Here is a 12054-nt window from a genome sequence, read left to right as displayed (position 1 = left end):
TCGTGTGCGAGGTACCCTTCAGGGACAAGGAATCACAGTGATGCTAGATAGCGGAGCTACATTGAATTTCATAAATTCATCTTTAGTACAGCGCAGAAATCTTCCGATGGAAGCACACGTGGGCTTTCAGGTCAAAGTTGCCGAAGGGATTTTCCTGCCCTGCACGCACCTAGTTCCTCAGTTGAGCATCACGATGGCAAATCACACGGTGACAGAGGACTTTTTCATAGTGGATCTGGCCGACATGGAGGTCATCCTCGGCATACAGTGTATGAAGACACTTCGAATACACTCAGAGTTTCAAGTGAATGGACTTCACTTTCGTGGTTGATGGGAAGAAGGTGGTCCTCCGAGGGATGGAAAATGAAGGACCAAAGGAAGTGTCTGTGCATCGGATGGAGGAAATCCTATGACATGATGATGTTGTGTGGGTTGCACAATGTTTCATCTCGGTGGAACCTATTAAGGGGCACCGAACACCTCCATAGGATAAAGAGCTTCAGAATGTTTTAAGTAAGCATGAAAGGGTTTTCATAGATATTCCTCCTGGCATACTGTCGCATCGAGGATTTGAACATACAATAGAGTTGGAACCAGGAGCGAAACCTGTTATAACCACACCGTACCGCCACTCGAAGAAGTTCAAAGATGAAATCGAACGGACGATCCAAGAGTTACTTGATAAGGGATGAATTTGTCCCAGTTCTAGCCCTTTCGCATCATCAGTGGTGTTGGTCAAGAAGGAGGACAGAACATTGCATATGTGTGTGGACTATCGCGCACTGAACAAGAGGACAATAAAGAACAGGTACCCCATTCCGAGGATAGATGAGTTGTTGGATGAACTATATGGTGCGGTCTATTTCTCAAAAATAGATCTCCGTTTTGGATAACATCAGATCCGAATGAGGGAAGAGGATGTGAAGAAAATGGCCTTTCGTTGCCATTACGGACACTATGAGTTCCTGGTCATGCCGTTCAGGCTGACCAACGCACTTGCTACATTCCAGTCATGCGTGAACCGCATCTTTAACAAACAGTTGCGTAAGTATTTGTTGGTGTTCTTTGATGATCTTCTCATTTATAGCAGGACGTGGGAGGAGCACCTGAAACATTTGAACGAGGTTCTAAGTATCATGGAAGAACAGTCCTTGTTCGCCAAACAATCCAAATGTGAGTTCAGAATGACAGAGATATTGTACTTGGGGCATGTTGTCAATCAATATGGGGTTCAAGTGCATCAGGAGAAGATCCAGGCTATCCTCGATTGGCCTCCCCCGAAATCACTCACAGATCTGCAGGGGTTCTTCAAATTGTGCAGCTACTACAGGAGATTTGTCAAGGGTTTTTCTTAGCTCAGCGCACCTTTAACAGATCTGATGAAGAAAGGGGCTTTCCAGTGGAATGAAGAAGCAATACTCACATTTGATAGGTTAAAAGAGGCCATGAGCACTTGTCCGGTGTTGGCATTGCCCGACTTCACCCAACCATTCATTTTGGAATGCGACACATCAGGGGAAGGCATTGGAGCAGTTTTGATGCAGGATAGACACCCCATCGCCTATGAGAGCATGAAGCTTACACTAGCCGAGCGCCTGTATTCCATCTATGATAAGGAAATGTTGGCCATTGTTCACGCATCGACCAAGTTTCGGTAGTACCTGGTTGGTGCCAAGTTTGTTGTCCGTACGGATCACAACAGTTTGAAATATTTCCTGGAGCAGCAGGATCTGAACGAACGACGACAAAAATGGGTAAGCAAGGTTCAATCTTTTGATTTTGATATTGAATATGTAAAGGGGAAAAACAATGTTGTTGCAGATGCCTTGTCTCGAAGACCCACCATGTGCTCACTAGAGCAGATCTCAGCCGATTGGAAGGCACAATTGCTGGTGGAATATTCCAAGAATACTTTTGCTTGTGAGATAATGGATGGTCATATCCACGATGATGGTTATAAGGTGGTGAATGATATCATTTATTATAAGGATCGGATCTACCTAGTGCTTGAATCAAAGTTGAAGAAAAAGATCCTGAAGCACGTGCACGACTCCCCTCTGGTTGGTCATCTCGGCTTCCTAAAAACTTACAGAAGTATGAGGGACAGGTTCTCATGGAAGGGATTGAAAAGGGATGTATTGCAGCATGTCAGAGTATGTACTGTTTGCCAACAGAACAAATCTGAACACACTCTTCCTGCTGGACTGCTACAGCCTCTGCCGATTCTCGAACATAAGTGGGAAAGTATATCCATGGATTTTATAACAGGTCTTCCCAAGGTGAACGGAAGGGATTGCATCTTTGTGGTAGCTGACCGATTAAAAAAGTAAGCTCACTTCTTCGCCATCCCTTCAGACCTTCAGGCTGCACAGATCGCCGATCTGTTTTTCAGAGAAGTCTTCCGCCTACATGAGTTACCCCGAAACATCGTCAGCGACCGGGATAGACGCTTCATCAATATCTTCTGGACAAAACTATTTCGGATGGCAGGAACTGAACTATCACCGAGCACAAGTTACCACCCACAGACATATGGCCAAACTGAAATTGTGAACAAATGGCTCGAAGGTTATCTACGGAACTACGTCTCAGCATAACAACGTGCGTGGGTGAAATGGATCCACCTCAGAGAATACTGCTACAATACCACTTATCACATGTCGATCGGAATGATGCCGTTCAAGGCTCTATACGGGCACGAACCACTCTCCTTCCTTGATACAGTGTTGAGCGACAGTCGTGCTCCAAAGGCGAAGGATTGGCTTCAGGAAGGACAGGACATTCTGAAGAGTTTGAAAGAAAACCTGTAGCAAGCACAAAACCAACAAAAGGTATATGCCGATAGACATCGATTAGAGAGGAGTTTTGAAGTGGGGGATTTGGCCTATCTCCGACTACAGCCTTATCGACAGTCCTCACTGAAGGGAACAGGGAAGGAGAAACTAAAGCCCCGGTTTTATGGTCCCTACTGCATGATCCGTTGCATTGGTGAGGTAGCGTACGAACTGGAGCTTCCTGAAGGTAGTCGCATTCATAATGTCTTCCACGTTTCTTGTCTGAGAAGGCTATCGGGCAAAACATCTCTGTCACTACAGATCTTCCACCACTCAATGAGGGGAAACTCATCTTGGAACCTGCTGAGATTCTCGAAGTACGCAAAAAAGTCTTGTGTAACCGAACGGTGAGAGAATACTTGGTACGTTGGCGACATCTATTGCTGGACGATGCAACGTGGGAAGGCGAACACATCCTTCAGCATCCGACACTGCATTGCTTGAGGACAAGCAAATTTCGGGACGGGAGGACTGTAATGTTCCCGAACAGAAATAAATGTATTTAATTATTTTTGTGCAATGGGCCAACTGTTTAATCTAACTCGGACCCAAATTTAATTTTTGTCATAGTAGAGTGTGTTGCCGTCGGCTAATTTTGTACACCCTTGGAAAGCTTTTTCCGATGGGTATTTAAGCACGGCTCGTAGTAGTTGATAGGTATGCTTTTTGGAATTTGATCTCTCTGTACTGCAGATTCCTGTTGGAGTTCGGCATTGTTCGCCATTTCGGAAGTGAAAGACCTTCCCTATTTGGCTTGCATGGTTTCGGTGAGAATCAGCCCTCACCCTATTCTGTTCGGTTCGTCGCTTCTGTATTTGACAAATTGTGGATTTTAATTGCAAATTTTTTGTTCCTGTTAGTGAATCAGTGGTCTCTGTGTATGCAAATTGTGTTGTCTTTCGGAGTGGTATCTATTATCTTGAATTTCTATTTTGCATTTGGCGTTGTTGCCAATTGTACGACTATTCTAGTTTGCTTCCTCATCACTGTACGAACTCCATTCTCAGATCTTGGATCTATGTGTGATGAGATACATTTCTATCTGGCTTTCCGACACCAATCTCTGTGGTTGTTTTCATTCTCAATCTGCCGATACCAATCTCTGTCACTACACGACATTCTGTATAGACTTCTCCATCACCTTACGACATTTGCAACCCTACGGCCTTTTATCTTTCCCCACCCTCTGTACGGATCCACCTTCACTTTATATATCATCATACGGCTATGAAGTCCTTTCCCCCCTAACCGTACGGACTCGTGTATTAATTCCGTCCATGTCAAGTGAGGTCATCGTACGGCCATAACATTGCCGTACGTCCATGCTCTTTCACCGTACGCCATATCACAGCCAACTGTACGGACTATCTTCGACCCTCAAGAACATCATACGAATCACCTGTCTCATGGCACTTTTAGGGGCAGTTGACGTCTTTGGTCTCAGGAAGCACAAAGGGGCTATTACAAAGTATCATAATATTATACATATAAATGTATAGATATTTAGATAAATATCTCTTACAAAAGCAATTTTGAAAAATTTCAAAAAAAGAGTATGTTACCGAGTTAAAGACAAAAGATGGAGACTAAAGATTGTTTTGAACTTTTTGAAAATTCAGTTTTGATTGATGAGTGTTTTTGTCACTAATGCCAAAGGGGGAGATTGTTGACATTTCAGTCAAGTTTGTTTATTAGTGACACACACACACACACTTAATCAGACAGTTAGCAGTTACTGAGCTTATTGTACAATTAACAGTGTTAACCAAGTAATTCAGGCTCTACTGAGTTCTACAGTTGCTACCGAGTTCCAGGAACATCATTTAGTTTGCACCGAGCAGTTTCTACCAAGTTGGTGATTATCAGCGTAAACCGAACTTCATAATGTTTACCGAGTTTCTCAGTGCAAATCGAGTTCTATAGTGATTACCGAGTTCATAGTTTCAGCAATGTGAATCTAGCATTGACTGAGCTATGCAGTGTTAACCAAGTGATTCAGTTTATATGTCGAGTTTCGCAGTACTCACCGAGTTAGCAGTGCAGACTGAGTCCAAACTGCTTGAAAGTGATTAGTATGAACAGAGTTTCTACATCTACCGAGTGCATGACAATGCCGAGCGTTGACAATGGTTGTCAAGTATCAGAGCCTCACCGAGTTTGTCTTTAGAACCCAAGTACTTGCAATTGGGCCGACTTTGTGTATTTTGGTGAAACTTGTATTGTAGCCAACTTTGTTGAATTGTAAATTGGATTGGTATATATGTAATGTATTGAATCACATCCAAAGAGGTATCAAAGTATAATAAAAGAGCAGAAGTGCGAAGTAAAAGGCCACAACAATATAAGGAGCAACAAAGATTTATCTATCACAACAAGGTGATCATTACACTCAAAAGAAATCTCATTTAGCAAATCAAGGTTGCAGATCCGAGATAAGCCACTGGTTCATTCTGACAGGTGGAACAATTAAATCCTTTCACAATGTAGACTTAACAGTCTTTTGTAAATCTCGTTACCAAGTGCATACTTCACTGTATGTTTGTAATCCTTTTGCAAGGTGGACATAGTAGTCCCTATTGCTCCTAATAGGGCAGATAATCAGAAGTGATCATTGTAAGCCTTAGCAGGCCAACTTTATACTACAATACTAATGCTTGTGGGTATCATCCCCACCCCAGTTTTACTTTCTATTTGGAAGGTTTCTAGGTTACCATATTGTGTGTCAAAGTGTTATGAATGTTTTAATGCTTTCATTTTTTCATGCATGTAATTAGATCAGAATACATATGAAGGATTAATTTGTAAAGATTAAGTTTTATTAGTTACTAATTCACCTCTCTCCTCTTAGTAACTTAGCCTATCATACATTTCCAACAATTATTCCATCATTAGAGCATACAGAGATAACATGGAGGAATTGGCACTGCATAAAGATTATCCCCAAAATATACATTTTGGCTCAATCTTAGTAACTCATGAGTACCTTCAGAGGATTATCCTTCAACTAGTAGAAGCCACACGCAGTGTTTATAAACCGTGGATGAATATTCTTTAATGATTTGTGTCTAACACCACTCTATTTTTGTTGCAAGTCCAAAGAAGCCTCATGTCGAAGGAGGAAGCAGGTGCAAATTTGGAGAGTAGGGACTTGGGTGTATCCATATACTTGAACAAGACCTTGTAAACTGATCTTAATAATTGTTGAAGACAAGATGAAATAAAATTGTCCAACCTTTGATTGTCTTTTGTCAAAATTATATTACAAGTTTATTGGTTAGTCACCTATTTAGAAGATATGCGACGGTTGGGGACATACCTCTCCGTCCTTTATAAATATATGTTGTGATCAAACAAGAGACACAATTTTCATATACAATATTTTTAATTTCTAGCATTCTCAAATTTTGAAGCACTTGCGATATATGAATTCCTCATTGGCAAAGATCGGATGATTGAACCAAGCTGGTGGATTTTGAAGCATTGGCAATTTTTTATGTGTTGTTTGGAATTGAATTGCAATGAATAGAGCATCATCAGTAAGTGTCTTCAGTGCTTTTAATTTTAGGCATATTGGGAAGGATTTTTAATTTCATTTATTTGCAAGGTTTTAGAAGTCAAGCATTATATAATTCTGTCCTTTATGATCATTTTATATTTTCTATAAGTAATTTAATGCCAAATAAGTAGATTGAATTAGCAATAGCTTTTCAAAGTTGATAATCACAAATATTGTGAAATACTGAATTGTTTCTGTATTTGTGTCTTTTTTGTCTCGTGTGAGTTAAAAACAATATACTAGTTTGAAAGTGCATAAATATAGCTAATTCGTTGCGTCTTGGTAATTGAATTATTTATAGTTTGATACATTAAATTTCATAAAGTTGTACATTGACTTTTATGATATTGACTCTATGACCCTCTTTCAAAGTTCTGACATTGGTCATTAATTTGCTTGTAACACCCAAACCATGCTGGCAACCATTTCGTATCTTTTTGTTGAAAGTTAATGTATTCACTAGATTTAAAATCCATTATATCTTTTCATTTCAAATATTCTAAAATTTATTTAATCATTAACGTTTTTCTAGTTTCAGCATTTACAAGTTTGAACTAATCATATTTTAAAGTCATCATTCAAGTTATACATATTTGAGCAAGTTAGAAGTTTCCTAGAATCTCTTTCCATCTTTGGAGACTCTCGTTGAGTGAAAACCTATCTGCTTTACATAATCTTGGATTCAAGTGATCGGTTCAGGATCAGGTGCACCCGCGTTGGCTTTGCAGAACCAGTTGTGCAGGGAACTCGGATTACACCGTTCAATTCCATCAAGTTGGCCATAACCAGTTGGATATCCCAGCATTGAGTTAGCAAGACTCGTAGGATTCCAATCTGCGGTTTTGGGAACCAACAAGGACAACCATATCTTTTGAAGAATAGTTTTACACTCTAAAATCTCCTGCAATTTACAATTATAAATAAACTAGTGACAATTATAAAGAAATTAGTGATATAGCCTGCACAATTCTGGGATGCCAAGTAGAATATAAGAGTATCAGGATAATGATATAATTGGACGTCTAAATGAGAAAATTCTGGTGTATTTCTATATTTTGTAGATGAATATGGCAAGAGATTGCTGATTGTGAAATTGCATGTTCAGAATTTCAGTCCAACATTGCGTATTCAACGTAAAATAAAAATTCTTTTTAGTAGATCCAATTCCAGGCTGGAAAATGGAAAAAATTCAAATAATAGAGAGAAAGATAATGCGAGTCTATGATATAAAGTAATATAGAAACCTAATTTCCATTGAAGGTTGTCAATGTACAGTATGGCACAATGTCACGTATTGCACGGAAAATCTTTCCATAAAGAAGCAATGATGGCAGAAAACTCTATATAATCAAATCAACCTCTAATTAGTATGGTATTGTTATTCATTTCATTTCTTTCATTTAACTTTAAGTGATATAATTAGGGCTATGAAAAACATCATAAGGCTTGTGTCTTCCATTTATTATCTATTCTGTCTTGCATGCATCATTCAAGAAAACCAGAAATAATTTTCTTCAATGCAAATTAAACTGCCATACATCTATTGAGCTATAGGAAGATTTCACAAACCTGTAAAATGCGATCAAATGCTGCTGGCAACGGACTGATGTTGGAATTGTCCTCATCAAACCAGACATGCCAAATATTAGATTTATAGAATTTCCATCAATGATCAAGGTTAAATTAGCATTTTAAAAATGTCCTATAATTGCAAGTCCATAAACTAATTATTTATGAAAAAGAATGTGTCGTTTAATTATGCCTTTTTAATCAGTGAATACTACTTTCATATCTAGCTAATCTTGTTGCTTCCTTAAGTAGCTAGAGGATACTGATTTCAAACTAATGAATTGTTGTAGTATTTGTTTACTACCAGTAAGTGAACTTAAAATCAAAACATGCTATTTGCATGCAAACAAATAGCTTAGTTTTGAAGAAAACACATTGAATAGAAAATGAACTTGACACTAAAACCACTCTTATTCATGATTGCAAGATTTAAATCAAGTGCTAATATAATTCATTTTTCTAACCTTCTAAAAATTCAAACCCTCTGAATTATAGAACTAATATCCACATACAAGATTCTTCTAATAGCATATAACAAACACCTTATGACATGAGTAAATCTGTCTTGGAAGTCTCTTGTAGAATTATAGCGTCGCACATACATATATTATCCCATAAGAATGCCCCATGGGCATTGTATAGAGTCACAATTCACAACATCATACAAAGAACCAGGAGAATGTAATATAGGGTATGACTTTTTCCATCGATATTTTCTGGGCGATTCCTAACTATGATGGAAACTTCATGATCTGTACTGGCAACCAATATCTGATCCATCTATATGAATTTCTTTGAGAATGGGCACAATGGTTGAGGAACAACCATCCCCACTAAGAACACACCCTACTTGTGAGAAAATACCAACACTGTTGTTCCTAAGGCTAACATAATTCACAATTTCAACACACAATCTCTTAGCCAAATACTAATCTGCTTCATGATTTCTAATGATCAAAATCTCTGTCCCCCATCATACAAATGATACTCCATGTAATTTTCAATTCACATTTTTAAACTGTATTCAATTTAAAAATATTTTTTCAATATCAAAATTTTCAACCTTTTTCACAGTTGAAGTGCCTAGAAAATAATATAATGTGTTTCCAATCAATTACTAGAGAATTCATTGCTCACACATCGAATATGAGTGTATAGATTTCCCCATTTAAGAGAAATTGATTCTAACTAAACATTGCATGCTAGCACATACAATCAGTGCCATGTTCTTCAAGATATTTTGTTTGAAAGGGAAGATGGATGCATAGGGGACAACTGATTCCTAGCTAACTTCATTTCAACATAGAAACAATTGATTCCTAGTGGCTTGAGGTCATGTGCACATAGTTACAGTACCATTAAGAATCCTTTACACATAGGATTTCCAAGGCATCACTATCATTGTAACCATTGCATTACAATATGGCATGATATGGGACACCATCACTTTACGTGAACATGGAGCCACTAATATGACACAATATGACAACCATATATGTTCAAATATAACAAACACAAAAGAACTTTTCCTTCAAATTATTGATATAATATACTATCTCTCAAAAAAGAATAGAACATTTTCTTACTATGAATAAGATTCTCTATTTCAAAATCTCTTTTTAAATTGAAGAAATGGATATCTTCCTTCACAATGCATATAAAATGAATAATACAATGGAACCTAAGACCAAAGGAACCAAGTTAATGTCCTCTATTGGGATATTGCTCAATTTACCCTAAAATTCCTATTTAGGGTTTGATTGCACTTACAAATGTACATTTGACTTATTTGTAATGCTCCTACTAAGAAGTTTGTCCATTCTCAATGATTAACATACACTATCATGCATTTAAATCAAATTATTGATTCATCTTAACATACTTAAGTCTCGATTCCTTACTTCTCTCTTGAAATCAACTCTAAGGAGATTGTGGATTTAGTTGACATAGAGCGCTTGACAGCAACCTACAACTAGGCTCCCTCAAGGCTTTGAGACCCCATCCCTATCCCGTCTTGGGATTCACCTACCTTTTGTGGATTTACTTCCCCTCTCCCTGCACAACGCCAACCTCTCTTCCTCAGGGGCTATAGCAAGTGATTAAGGAATAGGTTATATATCTATATATATATATATATCTATCTATATATATATATATATATCTATCTATAAATATCGCATGTATTATTACAATATATACAATTGTATAAAACATAGCATATTGTGATGTCCCCTTTCATAATTTCATGAAAAATAATAAAATATTTGTTGGGTGGATATTTTGCAAATGCCAATTTGTAAAAACTCTCTTGAAAAATAGGATTACCAACTACAATGTATGAGACAGAGTCTCTCCTAAAGGTTAAAGGAAAGGCTCCCCCCTCTCACTGTTCCTTGGATCAACTCAAGGTAAGCAAAAAGTATAGAGGTACTTTTAAAGGGTGTTACTAATATTATTTCCTCTTGCTTTAGGAAAGAATCCACCTACTCGCAAAGCAGGTAATGTGCAAGATGGACCTCCTAACTACACTTCTATATTAAAATTGTAAATAGTGATACCAATAAACCCACACCAACTCACAGGCTAATCAAAAGCATACTGACTTAGATCTATTCTATTGTTTCTATACTATCAAAGCAAATCATTACTATTAGGGTGCAAAAACTTCCAAAATAGATGGTTTCCAAATTCTAAGCCTATAAGCTATTTTAATTCACAAACATGAAAGTAACTAAATTCTAATAACTTGCATGAATATGAGAAAGCAATAAAAACTATAGTCACAACTGGTAATTTGTATCACAACGATTGCTTCTTGATTGGGAGCTTCTTCAACTAAGAGCTTTCTAGCTCTTCTCAGGCTACCCTTAGCCTACTGTAGGATTTTCTCTTCCAACCCAAACCTAGAGGATCATTCTATTATCCCCTTACCCAAGAAGCTCTCCCAACAATTCAAAACTCAATGCCATTTCCCATGTTCACCCAATATGCACTCTTTGGCCTAGTTTGCCAAAACTTCACTAAAATGCACCAAGTGTCCAAAAAAAAAGGTTGAACCCTCCCACTATGGTTCTTGTCTCATTTCCCATCATTTTGCACCATCCTTCCAACATTTGCTCCCACAACCCATCAAATTGACTAATTAGGCCTTGTAGCCCTAAGAGCCCCGTTTAGCCCTCCTAGAAACAAGGAAAGTGCTATAACTTAGAAAATCCCTTAACAAGGCACCTTGGTATATACTAGACTTTTGTTTCACATGACCAATCCTTGAAGATTTTGTAGGTCTAGGGTTCTAGCAATTTTCGTACAATATGGATTCAGAAACCCTACTTTTAAAGGTTTAAAGGGCAATGTTAGTGTTTCTTCCTCCACAGGTGTCAAACTCCTTGTCCAACCTCCTCCTCGGCATTCTACTACCTTCATACACTACTCTTACATTGCCAAATCAAGATTGATCCATATCAATCCACTGTTCCTCAAAAATTGCTTTACAAGCTTCTCTTTGCACCTTGCCAAGCTTGTCTACTTGCCTAGGGCTCGCTTGTAAAAATAGAAAAAGGCCTTCCACAAACTCCACAAACCATATTTACAATATGTACAAAGGCTATTGCTTGGTCTCCAAGAGCCATGGTGATTAGACCAAGGACACTCAAGCTATAGCCTTTTTCATGTTTACAAATCAAAACTGGACAGCAGGATCAACAAAAACAAATAATTTTGTAAACCTTATTGAATGCTTACTTGAAACCAAAACAATTGCACATAGAATTAAAACATGGAAACAAGATCCCAATTCATTAGAACCAGTCCTCTATTCAATCCAAAAATCCAACCAAAAACTCCAAACTTCGCTTAGAATTCTCAAAACTACCATGTTACTGGTGTTGTCCATACACCCAACTTTCCAACCCCTGGAATGTAGTTGGAAAAGTCTTAGATAGACTTCCTCTGACCTCTTATCCTGCAGTTTGATCCATAACTATCTCAAGTCGTTGATTTGCAAAACCGCCTGAAAAGTTGTTATGCAATTTTTCAAAATTGCAAAGCTATCAATGCAACTTCTTGACAACTTTTGCAATTTTTCTCCTAAACTCT

General features: G+C 38.0%; 1 protein-coding gene across 2 annotated transcripts in view; it reads right to left on the bottom strand.

The window, feature by feature from the left end:
* LOC149552313 (Lycopene beta/epsilon cyclase protein) overlaps positions 1-12054 on the bottom strand; it is a 406544-nt gene that overhangs the window by 145675 nt on the left and 248815 nt on the right. For both annotated transcript variants that reach the window (XM_089787837.1, XM_089787838.1), the window contains one exon: positions 7960-7993. In XM_089787837.1, the coding sequence (XP_089643963.1) occupies positions 7960-7993 (34 nt within the window). The remainder of the gene's footprint in view (positions 1-7959; positions 7994-12054) is intronic.

Source organism: Cupressus sempervirens, chromosome 6, assembly GCF_028749045.1.
Source record: "Cupressus sempervirens isolate cs-2001-9-10 chromosome 6, ASM2874904v1, whole genome shotgun sequence".
NCBI lineage: Eukaryota > Viridiplantae > Streptophyta > Pinopsida > Cupressales > Cupressaceae > Cupressus > Cupressus sempervirens.
This window is presented reverse-complemented; position numbering and strand designations above follow the sequence as displayed.